Raw genomic sequence first — 14,133 nt, 5'->3', positions numbered from 1 at the left:
CCAAGAGAGAGACAGCCAGGAGACTCAGCCATGGCTGGATGCTGGGACTACAAGTGAGCATCTAGACACGTGTCCGCCATCACGGCTGGAGGGAGATGCCTTGCTCCTGGGTCTTGATGTTGGTGATGGGGGGGGGGGGTAAGAGGACTAGCTTCCTCCCTGTGTGACTGGCTGGCTGGCTAGCAAAGAGTGCCCCAGTAGCCCTCCTGGGCCAGCTCTCCTCCAGGGGGCAACATGTGCTTCTGGCTGCACCACTGGAGGCAGCAGGTGTGAGTTGACCCCTAAGGTGGGTCATGGCCTTCTCAGCCCAGCGGCCTCCTTGAAAGTTTTGCAGTCCTCTTTCCTCCCAGATTGGTCTTTCTGGTTCCTGAGAGCTTCTGTACATGTGTGCGCGTACACACACACACTCCACAGAGCAAGTGTGCCAGCCAATTCTCAGCATCCCTCTCAGAAGCCAGCTGTAACCAGAGAAGCAACCGGCTGAGCTGCAGACAGGCCTCTCCGCTCTGCCCTGGGCAGCATCTGTGAGAAGAGCAACTGGACAGCTTGTCCCAGGGCTGCCACGCCAGAGCTGGGCACGTATGCCCCGCTTCCTTGCAGAAGGCTGCCAAAGGGTGGGGGCACAACTTATCTATCCAGGGGTCTTTACAACAACAGCAGCAGCAACAACGGTCAGTTGTTGAACCTTGAAGGACAGAGGCTGGGAGAGAGCCGGAGAGGGGCGCCTTCTGTCCTTTTGCAGTGGTCTGGCTCTGCTGCTCAGGGCCCCACAGCCCAGCCCTTCCTCAGATGAGGGGCAACTACACCCAGCTTCAGCTCCCGGACAAAACTCAGAGAATGAGGATGTCCTCCCTGCCACAACTTCTCTCCCTTTTCTTGGAAATGTTATGATCCAGGCCATGCATAGATATGGCTATAGAATAGATGCTCACATATCAGCTTTTAAACTGTTATCCTTCCCCAAAAAAGAAGCCAGGCTGCTTCACAAGAAGCAAACTGCAATTACTCCTGCAGTGGTGGAGATTTTAAGTAAGGAGAAATTAGACATGCTTGGCAGATCTCATGTATTTAACTGGACGATTAAGCATGGCCCAAGAGGTTTAAGGCCTAAATTCCCCAGCTGGCCCTATAGCCTCTGGGAGCCTCCCACAGAAGCCTCTGCAAAGTACTTGGAGGAGACAATGGGCAGCAGAGACCCATTCCTTTTGCGGGGAGGGAGAGAGGGAGGTAGTTGAAGCAACCTGCTGGAAGCAAGAGCTGGTTCTAACACAAAATCCCAAGAACCAGACTGGAAGAGCAAGGTGGGTGCTTTCCTTCCTTCCTCCCCTCAGAAACTCCACCTCTACTTGCGGCCAGCCCTTCCTTTCTGCTGCCGGCCAGGAGGAAGAGGAGGAAGGAGATGGACACATGGCTGGACGGACCCGAGGCCCCTGGCAGATCCCCTCCCTCTCTGGGAGCAACTCCAAGGTGGAACTAAGACACATGCAAGCAGCACACGTGGGATGCCCCTCCAGAGGCCCTTATGTTTCATCAAGTTTATTGTTCAAACTGCTTTTGTAAAATAACCGTTCCATATACATTATTTATAAAATGGCTTAAATTAAGGCATAATCCTGTAGTGTCTAATAAAACAAGCATCTGTCGTTCTGCGCAAGTGAGGGTGAGGGCCAACTTGCCATCCATGCTGGTTGCCAAGGGGCCACAGCCCTTTGGATCGAGGACAGCTTCCCCTTCCACCTCTCTCTCTGCCCCACGGATCGCAAGCGAGGCCCCCAAGACCAGCGGAGGAGGAGGAGGGGAAGCCGCCACGTTGCCTGGCAGGAGGCCGGACCCCCAGCAGCAACTTGCCAGAAGCTGATAAGCCTTTCTACAGAAGGTGGTGGAACTACACCTCACGGTCCCCCAAAAGCAAGAAACATGGACACACAGAAACACACAACATGATCATGGAAAGACTAGCAGAAACGTTACATCTGGACAGGTTTGGGACCCCCCTGCCCACTTTCCCACCCCCAGAAACCCAAGTTAAGACTTATCGCCATTGGGTGCGGTGGGAACCTTTCACTTTTTGAGGAGCCATTTTACAAGCAGATGTCAACTGAGCAACAGCTCCCACCTCTCTCTGCCCACCCCACTCCCACCCCATAACCCCGGCCCCAGCAAAGGGCAGCACCTCAGCTCAGCTTCTCTCTCTCTTTCTGGAGATCCTCCATCCCAGGCAGCTGGCTGGACTCTCAAGGCTCTTGGAGCATTTGCTCTGTCTTGAAAGGGGCAAAGAAAACAAACCTGCCTGGAGTTCTGGCAAGCTGAGCTGAGTTACCTAAAGGACTCAGGAGACTCATTCAGAGCCATTTGGAGGGGCTTTCCACAAATGGGATGGAGACCCACACAAGGCTCCCTCACCAGAGAGGAGATGCCCTGCTGAGGAAGCAAGGTCCCACAAGAGTTGGGGCCCCTCTACAGAACAGAGGCTGGTGGTGGACTCATCGCAGAGAACGGGCCGACAAAGAATTCCCAGGAAGAGCTGGGGCTGCATGGATTTGAAACACAAAATGGGTGGGAGATAGCTTCCCTTCCTCCAACCAGTTTCACCTTTCTGTTTCTGCCTTATTTCTAATGGGGAGGCGCAGGAGGAAAGGGGCTCCATGGAAAAGATCCTCAGCCAAGGTCCATCTATGAAAATGATGTGACAGCCAGCCTTCCCAGCCAGGTTGGACACTCCCAGCTTCCTGCCCCACCATCCCAACCGTATTGGCATCCTCTGCCTGGCACAAAGCAGAACAAACCTCCACAGCAGGCAGAGAGAGCAAGAGAGAGAAAGAAAGAGCAGTTCCTTCCTGAGGCTGGCCCCTTCCTTGATATGTTTGCATCTAAAGAGGCTGATGGCAAGGAAAACAGAAGACCACTTCCCAGGAGGAGGAAGACTGAGGGTGCCTCCTCTTCCTCCTTTGAAAGAACGAAGGGACACCCTACAGCCAGAGAAGCAGAGACATCATCTCTCCTGCGCAGCCCTAGGCTAGACTAAAGCAATATCACAGCCATGTAAGCGCAAAATACTGTCTGTCTGATTTGTTTCTGTAAAAGTAGCATCGTATCACCCCAGTGTCAAGAAACAGGGAAGGAGAAAGCATCCCCTGGTCTGCCATTGGTTTTCCAGACTGCTGAAATTGTACCAGGACCCTATTCATGAAAGCACCATATTCAGGAAGGAAAAGGGGAAGAAGAGAGGGGCTTTGGGGGAAGTGCCTCAGGGTCCCTGATCTGGCCATGGAGCCTCCTGGCCTGAGAGGCTCAGAGGGCATCTGGGCCAAATACAGCTGCCGCAAGCGAACCGACCCTCCGTTTCTCTTCAGGGATGGGGGAAGAGTGGTGGGGTGAGAGAGCAAAGGGAGAAATGGAATGGGGAAATTCTAGTCAGCCCGGCTCTGCACTCCTGGGGGGCTCTTACTTCCAGAGGCATCGTGGCAATCGCCCTTTGGGGGGCTGAGCTCTTCTATATGGGGTGGCTGTAGGGGAGCTGGGCTGAGCTCAGTCTCTGGATCCTCTGTTGCTGCAGCTGCTGGAGCTGCCTCCTCCTCCTCCTCCTCCTTTTTTGGCTCCAGAAAGGGGGCTGGGGGCTCCCCATTGCTCAGGAGTGTGTGAGTGGACTCTTCCGCAATAGGGGCTGGGGAGGTGGCGACCTCATCCTCTTCTTCAGGTTGAGAAGCTGCTGCTGCTGGGGAAGTCGCCTCTTTTGGGTCCGCAGGGCAGCCGATGGGAGAGATGACTAAGGGAGGCGGAGGCAGGTCTTTCTGGGAAGGGAGAACAAACCTTGTTAGGTGGGCAGTGAGGTGGAAAGAGGAAAGCAAGGGGGGCACCTTCTAGCTCAGCTCCCCTTGAAACCCCTGACAGGAAGAAGGGAAGGATCACCACCTTCCACTAAGAGAAGGGAAAGTAAAGCCCCTAAAGTGGTGCTGGAGTTGGTGGGGAGAATGCATCTGACCCACCTTGAGAATTAGGACCCTCTTTTGGGCTCAGAATTGTTGGCGTCAACACCTCTCATGGCCCCCGCCCTCAGGCTAACCACCTTCTCTCCAAGCAAGAGACTAGCTCTGCACAGACAACCCCTCTGCCACCATCACAACCCAGCTGCCAGGGCCACTTTCAGCTCAGGACAAGGACTCAAGAGTTGCCCCTCTCTTTATGGGATGGGCTTTGCTTCCCCTACCCAACTATACTAAAAATTAGAAGCCCAAAGCTATCTGAGGAGGAGGGTCTCAGGGAGTAGGGTGCCCTCTTGAAGGGAACCCTCTTGGACTCCAAAAAAGGGCAGAGCTAGAGCTGGAGGCTCAAACATCCAGGCCCTTCCCCACCATTCTCTCTTTAAGCAGCTGACCCCCAAGTGTCCCGCTTGCTGTGATGGCTGACTACCTCCCTGCCTGATAGAAAGCCAAAAAAGTAGGGAGGGAGAAGGCCAGCCACCCCCTCCTCTGACAGCTGCTCCCCGACCAATGAGGCCTAAAGGTTTCAGCTGGAAGGTGACACCCATGAGTCCTGGCCAACAGGTACTGCAGGTCCCATACTCCGCAATGAAAATCTCTAATCTCCTCTAACACCACTGTCCATCACCACATCTTGTGGCAGTGGTTTCTGTAGTCTAAACTATGTGCTGCGCAAAGAACTCTTTGCAGAGGTCACCTTCACTCCCGACAACACATTTTGGCCCCAAAGACTGCCACACAATTCACAGACACTCCCACCCAAAACTTTTCAGATAAACAAGAGAGGAGGAACAGGAGGAGCAAAAGGAGGGCAGCATGCAAACCCTTCCTCCCCCCCCCCCCCTTTTTTTTTTTTTTGAGACTGGTGACAAGAGTTTTACTCAACTTTAGTTAGGGGCTTTTCTACTATTAGCATTTTCTCGAGGAGATTCATATCAAACTGGTATTCACCGCAAATCCGCTGCCAGTCCAGAACATAGCCAGCTCCTTGCGCCCCAGGGCCACGGCGAAGCTGGTGAGAAGAGTGCAGGGAACGAGGTAGAGCAGTGCTGGCTGGCCCTTCTGCATCAGTGCCAGCGCCACGAAGGTCACCAGGAGGCCGATGCCATAGGCTGCGGAGGAGAGAAGGGGAAAGCCAGTCAGATTCGCGGCACCAAGAGTGCTCCTTCCTACACCACGGTCTCCCATGGGGCAGCCAAGGACAGCTGTGTAATCTACAGCAGGGGAAAGGGCTGCCTCATTTGGGAGCAAAAAAGCAAGGGGCAGCCAGGTCAGAGTGAGGGGGGAGAAGAGCTGGATGCCCCCCCCTGGTGTTGCTGTTTTCAGAGGCACTCTGTGGCTGCAAACGAGGAAGAGGGCTGCGAGGAAGAATGGGCATACCTATTGTGCAAGCGACAAAATACACGCGGGAGGACTGGACCTGGATGTCAAACCTGTGGCAATAAGCCACCAGCAGACCTAGAGGGAGGAAGAAAAGGAAAAAAGAGGGAGTGAGGGAGCCCCAAACAGAAGCTCCTTCCAGACTCAGATGATGCACCCCCTTCCCTGTGAGCCAGAGCCCCTTCCCAGCATGGTCTCTGTGCTTGGAAGAAGGTGGCAGGCCAGACAAGCCCTACCTGGAACCAAGATGTCCCCAAAGCCCAGGAGGGAGAAAGGCCGGTCACAGAGTGCCAGCGGAGAGAAGTTCAGCCGGGGCACCTTCAGCACCATTGGCAGCTGGGGAAGGAAGAGTTTCTTTTTAAAAGCCCCCACCTAAAGGGTCTTTTGGGGGAGAGGGCTGGCCGTGAGCCCCTTTGTGCAAGGCTGATTGCTGGATTTAACAGAGAAGCACTTCTGTCTCCTTTTCTAGCCTGCCTTGGGATGGGCATGGGCTATGAAGGCCAATGGGCAGGTGGGCATTTTGCCCCCTTTCTTCTTTCTCCCCAGCCAAAACCTTCACCCAGGATTGTCTTATGGCACTAAAAGAGGAATTGTATCTGCTGCAAGGACAGAAACAGGTCACAGTATGTGTGTGGGAGGGGAGGGGGGGGAAGAGTCCTGGGGTGGAGAGTCTGAGACAAGGGAAGCTAAGAAGGGCAGGCTGACCAGACTCCCCTTGGCAGCACTCCCCCCCCACCCCTTTCCTCTCCAACTCAAAACCCCAGAGTGGCCCTTCTCTTGAATCCCACCACTGAGGGAGGTCCCTCACAGGCAGCTCTCTGGTGGAATGAAACATCCCCTGGCTCCCCAGATGCTTTCAGGCCCAAATGCTCACCTTCTCATGAGTGAGGGAGTCTGTTGGCCCAGCCGCCACCTCCACCATGATGCTCTCCCCTGTCTGGGAGAAAGAGGGGCAGGGGAAGAACCTGAGGGAACTGGCTTCCTTCCCACATTCCATCCCCCCACCCCAAATAAAGCCTCCCTCTCTTTTAAGAGGATGATCTCTTCCCACAAACTGCCAGGACTCTTCTCCAGAGCAAGAAGGCAGAGGAGGGAAATTTGGGGCCTTGCAACTTGGAGCGCAGTGGGGTTTGAACCCCCTCTCCCCCAGCATGCTCAGTTTGCAGGTGAGTCCCAATCCCCCCAGCTGGAAAACGCCTCTGACCTTCCCTCCCCTTGTTGGTCGAGGGTACTTCACCCACCTTGGTTAAATAGGGGGTGATGAAAACGAAGAAGACATCGTAGACAAACAGCACCAGAAGAAGCAAAGTGCAGCCCTGGAGGAAGAAGACAATGAGGCTGGGGGGGGCCCTCAAAGTGGCCCCCTCAACTCAATCCCCCAGCCCCTGTCATCACAGCTAAGTCTGCAAACGTGGGACTTCCCAAAGGAAACTGCTCTCCGAAGTCCAAGAATGCTTCCAGGGAGGGAGGGAGGGTCTTCAGGCCAGGCCAATTGCTGGGCTACATCCTCCCCCCACAACAAGGAGCCAAAGGCTATAATCCTGCAGCCTCACCTTGAATGTTGGTAGGCGGATGGTCTTTAGCATGTAGAGGCAAAAGGCGATGCCCAGCGCATCTTGGAGGATCCAGGCCCACCTGGGGGAGAAAATGAAGAAAGAGCACAGAGAAAGAAGCTGGGCAGATCACCTGGGGAATTGAAGCCCAGCCCAAGATGCCCCAGGAGTGTGGGGTAGCCTTTCTCATCTTTTCCCCATTACAAAAAAGAGTGCCCTGCATTTGAGTCTCTGGAGCAGCAGATGAGCTTTGAAACAGTGGGCAACCCTGCGGTTATGTCTCTGTACTCAGTTCCCATCCAGTGGCAGTAGGAGGGGCCAAGACAGATGGGGAACCAAGGAAGTCCTCAGCTGAGGAGTCTCCTGGCCCTCCTCCTCTTCCAGAGAGGCCTCCCTACTCTCTCTCCCTCACTAAGGGGGATGAAAGGATCCCTGCAAGCTCAAGGGAAAGCATGGGAAGCTGGAGGAAAACTCACTGGTCCTCGTTCCGGAACACAGCCCAGACCAGGCTGATGGCGACGCAGAAGGCAGCCAAGAGCAACATCCGGATTTGGGGGCGCTTGTGGAAGTAGGGCAGGTTGTTATCTGGGACCCTGAAAGCACGAAGGATAGCATTGGGGGGGGGGGGCATTGGGAAGGTAACAGAACCATGGGGGCAGGAGGAGGATGCCAGAGCATCCACAGGGAGGGCAGCAGAGCCCCCAAGAGTGGAAGTTAAATCCAGGTCCCCCACCTTGAAAGCCGCCCCTTCTGGTCCGGTCCCTGCCCTCTGGGCATGTCAGTCACAGTGAGCCACCTGAGAAAGAACCCAGGGCCAAAGAAGACTCCCAGGTACCTCCTACCTGCATTTGCCAAATGGGAACCGCCGGACAAATGGGGAGAGGCAACTGTAGAGACCGATGGAAGCTGCCAGGCAGAAAATCCCGATGATGACGTACACTGGAAGGGACAAACCAGAGGGAGGGAGCAGCCCCTCAGGAGGAGGGCACAAAAGACCCCCCCACCCCTTCTGACAGGAACTGGGAAAAGCAACTCCTTGAGATGGCTCCAGGAAAGCAGAGTCAAAATAGGCCTAAGGCCAGGGTTAAGTGACCTAATAAAACTCTACAGAGAAACAAAAAAGCAAGCTCTCACGTAATAATTCTGACTGTCTGAGCTAATCCACCCAGATTCCTGGGGCCACAAGGTACCCTAACTCTTTATTTGAAACTATTATACTTATGAGTAAGTTGGAATAGAGCTTTTCTTTTCCTTCTCAGGGAGAGATAAAAATCTTTGGCTCCAACTGGGGACTTTTAATTATTCAGCACGTACTCTGCTTGCTGTTAGGCAAGAGACCCCCACCTCTCCCCTCCAAGAAAGAGCCCCTGCTACACCCACCGAGCTGATCGTAGAAGCAGTAAAGAAGGACAAGCATTGAGCAGCACATGACCACGAAGACGCAGATCATGATGGGGGGTGACATCCACTGTCTCGTCCTCCTGCTTCTCTGTCCCGTCATCCCGCTTGTGCTTCATGTAACGCCTGAAAAAGGAACCGAGGGGCGAAGTGGAAATGGGCAAGAAGGCCAGTCAGCTGCTTCCGCCTGCTATCCTGGGACAGCCAGCCAGACTACAAGGAGAAAGGACCAAGGAGCTGGCTGGCATGGGGGGAGGGGCTTTGTGGGTGTTGCACAACCCCAAAAATGGTCCCAGAGGTTTTGAAAAGCCAGGACACCCAGCAGGTTAGGACAACTGCCCTGCTACTGTTGCTCTTCCTGGCCATCAGGACAACCCAACTTACTTCTTCACATCTCTGCTTCCAGCCCAGTACCCGCCAATGGCCACCGTGCCCACAGCCATCACAAAGATGATCACCATGTTATAGTCCAAGACAGGCTCGTTGGGGGCATACATGGCCACCTTGACCGAGTGTCCAAAACTCTGGAAGGAGAGCAGGATGGATGGGAAGGGAGAAAAAAGAGATTGTTTACTGAACCCCTAAACTGTCACACTGCACATGACCAGGCTCTCCCAGCCACGGGTCTTGCTTGGCCTTGCTTGTGCTATGCCGTGACATCCAGTGACTCAACGAGAAGCTCCACCTGGCTTTTGGAACCAACACCGGCACCTGACCCATAGTCTGGCACTCCTCACACAGTTGGCCCTGCTTCCATCCAAAAGGACACATGTGGAGAAAATGGTTCCACTCTGTCCCCCAAGGGCCACAAACAGGAGTTATTAGATGACAGTCTAAGTACTGCTCAGTTAGGCTGTGAAACAGTCACAAGGCTGCAGCCACTGGTTAATCAGGAAGCAGGTCTGGTGTTTCCGCTGTCAGAACCACAGATGCTGAGCACCACTTTCAGATACCAAGAGAAGAGGAGGACTCCGGGGGGAGAGGGGCTTTGGTCCCACAAAGGACGGACATGGCTCCTGGGCTGGAGGTCCAGTCAGGCTCTGTTGGTGTCTGAAAGGAGGCTGGAATGAAGAGGAGGCAGGGATGCACCTGAATGCTGCAAGAGGCACTGCCCTCCGTTGGACATGGGGGCAAGGGAAAGAAGGAAAATATCCTCTGTAAATATACTGTCATCCATGCTGGGCAAAATCACACCATTCCCCTGCTGCCACTGACTCTGCTGGTTGGTGGGAGCTGCAGTCTAACCTTTGGGAGGGCTGCATTTCACCCACTGCAGCCTGCATCAGAGGGGCCACTGGGCTGCCTTGCAGGAATGTGACTTGCTGCCTCAAAGTCCTTATGGACTGGCGCCTGCGACTTTCCAGCTGTTCAGCAAGCAGCCCTTTCCTTCTGAGGCCAAGAACCTCTGGATGCTGGCTAGCTGAGCAACTGCCTACAACTGAAATGCCCAGGAATGTTCCCTAATACATGAGATCCTTGTCCAGAAATAAAAGGCACTGCTTTCTCTGAAGGAACACGTTCTCTAAGCCACATTTGTTGACTTAAATCATCTCAATTCTCACAAAAGCAGACCCATTGAATCCATGAAATTTCCCACTGTGTCGACTCACTATTCATAAAGTAATTTAATGGGTCTTCTCTAGTTAGGGCAAAAAGCCCAACTTATTCAACTCACCAACTAGAAGATCCAGCAGACACACCAGCACTGGTCAAAGTGGAGTGCCCTTCCCCCAGCTGGCTACTCCAAAGGACTGATCCCAAGCTAGTCCCAGGAATGGCTGGGAGCAAGGCTTACCCGGCCAATGTCCAGCATGTCAGTGTAGCTCAGCAGGGCCACAGGAATGTCGATCTCTTCATACTGACTCCAGTTACCAGCTGGGGGAACCTGGGGAAGTACAGAGAGGTGGAAAAGTTCCTCAGTAGAACTATGAAGTGCTTAACGCATGTAAGGAGAACACCACCAATCCAAACCCCAGGTTTCAAAATGGAGACTACACATGCAGAACATGCAGCCAGGAGTCACTTATGCCGTCTCTATTCATTTGCTCCACCGATGTGCCTCACTGCAAGCTCAGGACTTGAAATTGTTGCAGGATGGGCACAGAGGAGAGGCAAAGGAGAAGGGATCTGGGACAGAAAGGGGGGCCCAAGCCCCAGACTGAGAACAGAGAAGTCTTTCAGAAGGAAAGCAGAGAAAGCATGATGGGCCCAAAAAGCCAAGCAGAACCATACAAGATTAATAACTCCTGAAACCTTGTAGAGTTTGTAAAAACCTTTGAAGTCATTATTAAGAGATGCAGAAAGGAAATCATGCCAAAACAAATCAAGAACATCAAAAGGAAAATTACAGATGATAGAAAGTGAAACATGGGGCAGGAGGGAAAAGGAGCAGGAAGCCAGGAAATTAAAAGGCCCCGGCCCCTGACTTCAGCTCAACCAAAACAGGGACATGATGCCAGGCTTTGTCTGGAGCAGGAAGAGGTGGCTTGATTGACACTTGACCTGGAAAATGGGCAGCAAGAGCGAAAGGAAGGGAGCGTGGGTGGGTTGGCGTCAGTCACATTGCCCCCGTTTTCTTCTCCTTTTTTAGCCTTGCTGGAGCCGTGTTGGAAGGGCTGTAGTTCTCCTCGCCTAGGCTGCCCAAAGAGCTGCAGCCCCACAACCTCCAGTGGGCCAGGCATTCCCTCCCTCCTTGCAAGGGAAGGGGACCTTGAGGCGCAGAGGCTGCAGGGGCCCTCGAGACCAGTCACAAAGGACTCTGGGAAACAGGGTGCCAAGCTCTCCTGGTGCCCTTGGCGCCAAGACCGAAGGGAAGGGAGAAGGGAGGGAGCAGACGCACCAGCTTCTCCCGGCTGACGATTAGCAGCCCCCGGGCCCCGTTGATTTGGGCCAGCCGCACTTTCTCATAGAAGGTACAGTTGCCCCTCATGACCATGGGGATGGTGTTGCCGAAGCCTCCGTCTGGCACATCGGACGCGGCACACAGAACGGAGACCGTCTGGTCCTGCAGCTGCAGGAGAGACTGGAGAGGGAGAGGCGGTCAGAAGGGCAGCCCCTTGGAAGGAGGGAGGGAGGGAAGGAAGAAGGCAAGGAAGGAAGGACTCACGGCTTTGCCCAGGTCGTGTGGAAGGTGGGCCCAGTGGGAGTTGAAGAGGATGCAGTAGTCCTTCCCTTTGGAGCTGCCCTTCTCTGAGAAGACGCGCACCATCCCAAACTCTCCGGAGACCTGCGCATGGGCACAAGAAGAGACCCCTGCGGTCACCCCTCTCTCTGTGGCAGCGCCTCCATCCGCCTCCTTCGTGGGGTTGCCTCCAAGGCCCCATGAGCGGCCCAGAAGGCGGAAAGAAAGGCCTCAGAGACTGGGAATCCAGAACGCAGACCCCCTTTATGGCCCTGGCTGGAACCGTAACGTCTTCTCAGAGGATGCGGGAAAGAAAGCCAGGCAGCAAGATGGCTGGGGACACGGAGCAGCGGCTGGACGGGGCTCCACATGCCTGGCCTGGGGCTGAGGCTCCCGGCTCCCTCTTCCCTCGTCGCAACCGACAGGGACGAGCCCCTTGAGGGCTGCAAAGGCCCTTTGCCAACGCTCCCTTTCGCCCCAAGAGACCCACAAAGCATCTGAGGCCGCGAAGGGAGACGGAGGCCCTTACCTGGGCGACCAGCGCCAGCAGCAGAAAGACGGCCGGGCAGGAGCCGAAGGGGAAGGAGGCCCGCCGCCGTCGCCCCGGCCCAGACGCCGCCGCCATGTCCGCCTATTGTCCTGCCTGGAGCCGGGCGGGGAGGAAGGCTGACGGAAAGGGAGGAGGAAAGGAGGCCCACTTCCGGTCCGGGCACGGAATGAGCGGCCGGTTACCCGGCAACCCGAACCGGAAGCCGCTCCCCGCTGCTCTCTCTGTGGGCCTTCCTCGTCCTTCGCTGAGGGGCTGACGGAGGCTGCCGCCGCCTGGGACCCTCTCTCTCTCAAAGGAACTTGAAGTATCCTTGCCATAGAGTCGTCGGCGCCTAGAGAGGACAGGCTAAGCGCCGGAACAGGAAGTGCGGTGCCTGTGCTTCCGGGCTTCCCGGCCAGAGAGGAGGGAGAGGCGGGGCTTGTGGCCCATTGGAGAAAAGGAGAGGCCCGGTTGGAGGCGAGCGGAAGTGACGTAGAAGGCGGCGGGATGCCCGTGGAAAGCAAGATGGCGGTGAGCGGGAGGCGCGGGGCTCCGGAGGCGAAGGCGGCGGGAGGAAGGGAGGCCGGGCGCGGGCTGGGTCTGGGTCTTCCCCGGGGCACCGCTCAGCTGCCGCCCCTCCGCTCTCTCCCTTTCCGGCGCAGGACAAAGAGAAGAAGAAGAAGGAGAGCATCTTGGATCTCTCCAAGTACATCGACAAGACCATCCGCGTCAAGTTCCAGGGCGGCCGCGAAGGTAAGGCCTCCTGCTCCCCCGCTCCTCCTCCTCTTCGGGGCCTCGGGTTCCGATCCCAGGCCTGGCCTCTATTCCCCCTTTTCCTTCCCAACAGCCAGCGGCGTCCTGAAAGGCTTCGACCCGCTCCTCAACCTGGTGCTGGACGGGACCATCGAGTACATGCGAGGTGGGTTCCGACGGAGGGAGGGACGTCTTCAGGTGGGTCTGCCCAAAACCCTCCCAAGGAGACCTCAGAAGCGGAGCTCAGAATCCCTTCCTCTGCCTCTTCCTGCCTGAAGCCACGGCTGGACTGCTCCTGGACAGGGAGGCTCCACCTGGCAGCCGCAGGGCTCTCAGTGCAATGGAGGCGGTTGAGCCCCACCTGTTTGGCTCCTGGGTGCAGAAGAGGCCAGCTTCAGCTCCTTCCTTCTTGGGGCCTTTCTGGGTGTTTGAAGGGTCCAGGAATGGCCAGCCCTGCTCAGCCATTTGCCCCTCTCTTCCAGACCCCGACGACCAGTACAAGCTCACGGAGGACACCCGCCAGCTGGGCCTGGTGGTCTGCCGTGGGACCTCCGTGGTCCTGATCTGCCCCCAGGACGGGATGGAAGCCATTCCCAACCCCTTCGTCCAGCAGCAGGACGGCTAGCCATAGGAAGCCAAAGGGGGCTGGAGAGGCAGGCGTTCCTTCGGAAGGAGCCCCAGGGTCAGGCAGCTGGAATTTTTTTATAAGTTACCGTTATTATTTTTCTACACCTTCTTTGAATAGGGAAGGAGTCTCTGGTTTTGAGAGGCTTAGTATGTTCTTGTTTGGACATGAGCATCGCAAGGAGGCAGCCTTTGACTGACCGAACCAAGCCTTGAGCCAGAGAAAAGGTTCAGGGAATAGTCCAGAGAAGGAGATCTTTGGGAAACACTGCTCCCTTTTCCTACAGATAAAGGACACACGGATCTTCGCCAATGTTTTCCTGGTGCTTTTTTCTTTCTTTTTCCCTCTTCCAGCAGTGTCTGGATTCCCTTTTACCCTGAAGGACAGGCTGGGCATGGGGTCCTGGTGTCTTGCCCTCTGCTTCTGTATGCTTCAAAGATTACCGAGGCACAGGATTGGGGCTTGTGCAGAATCTCAGTTCCAGGATAATACATTTGTTGTCTTAAGATTTCTGTGGGAAGAATTTCTGAGTCCATTATCTAATAAAAATCTTTCCGAAATGATCTCTTGGTCTTTCATTTGCAGTGCTTTGGGGTATGAGAGTCATCAGATTTGTGACAAAGTGGGAAACATATCAGATGCTCCTTGTGTGAATTGAAATGCCTCAACACACCTTTGCTCAGTTTGTCAAAACCACCTGCAGCTAAATCAAGACCTGCTGTAGTGTCCTGGGTTGAGGGAGGGATATGCATTTTTGGCCTCTGCTTCCATTTAGCCTTAATGCCGAATTGGAG

General features: G+C 55.1%; 2 protein-coding genes across 3 annotated transcripts; one reads left to right on the top strand and one right to left on the bottom strand.

Moving 5' to 3' along the window:
* Nucleotides 1-1,520: 1,520 nt before the first annotated feature.
* Nucleotides 1,521-12,282, bottom strand: SPPL2B (signal peptide peptidase like 2B). Its single transcript, XM_042479124.1, is given in 16 exon segments — nt 1,521-3,791; nt 4,932-5,092; nt 5,361-5,438; nt 5,597-5,696; nt 6,235-6,297; nt 6,602-6,676; nt 6,914-6,995; nt 7,390-7,506; nt 7,756-7,852; nt 8,294-8,369; nt 8,371-8,437; nt 8,696-8,835; nt 10,107-10,196; nt 11,151-11,333; nt 11,418-11,537; nt 11,962-12,282. Coding segments are annotated over 16 exon segments (1,926 nt in total). The 5' UTR covers nt 12,058-12,282; the 3' UTR covers nt 1,521-3,410.
* A 31-nt stretch (nt 12,283-12,313) lies between these two features.
* LSM7 (LSM7 homolog, U6 small nuclear RNA and mRNA degradation associated) lies at nt 12,314-13,902 on the top strand. 2 transcript variants are annotated; one of them, XM_042479125.1, is made up of 4 exons: nt 12,314-12,492; nt 12,624-12,714; nt 12,809-12,880; nt 13,197-13,902. In XM_042479125.1, the coding sequence occupies exons 1-4, from the start codon at nt 12,469-12,471 to the stop codon at nt 13,337-13,339; spliced, it is 330 nt and encodes a 109-aa protein (XP_042335059.1). In that variant the 5' UTR covers nt 12,314-12,468; the 3' UTR covers nt 13,340-13,902. The 2 variants fall into 2 exon arrangements, with proteins under 2 accessions (XP_042335059.1, XP_042335060.1); XM_042479126.1 differs by having other exon boundaries at nt 12,809-12,912.
* The last annotated feature ends 231 nt before the right edge of the window (nt 13,903-14,133 follow it).

Source organism: Sceloporus undulatus, chromosome 7 (assembly GCF_019175285.1).
Source record: "Sceloporus undulatus isolate JIND9_A2432 ecotype Alabama chromosome 7, SceUnd_v1.1, whole genome shotgun sequence".
Classification (NCBI taxonomy): domain Eukaryota; kingdom Metazoa; phylum Chordata; class Lepidosauria; order Squamata; family Phrynosomatidae; genus Sceloporus; species Sceloporus undulatus.
This window is presented reverse-complemented; position numbering and strand designations above follow the sequence as displayed.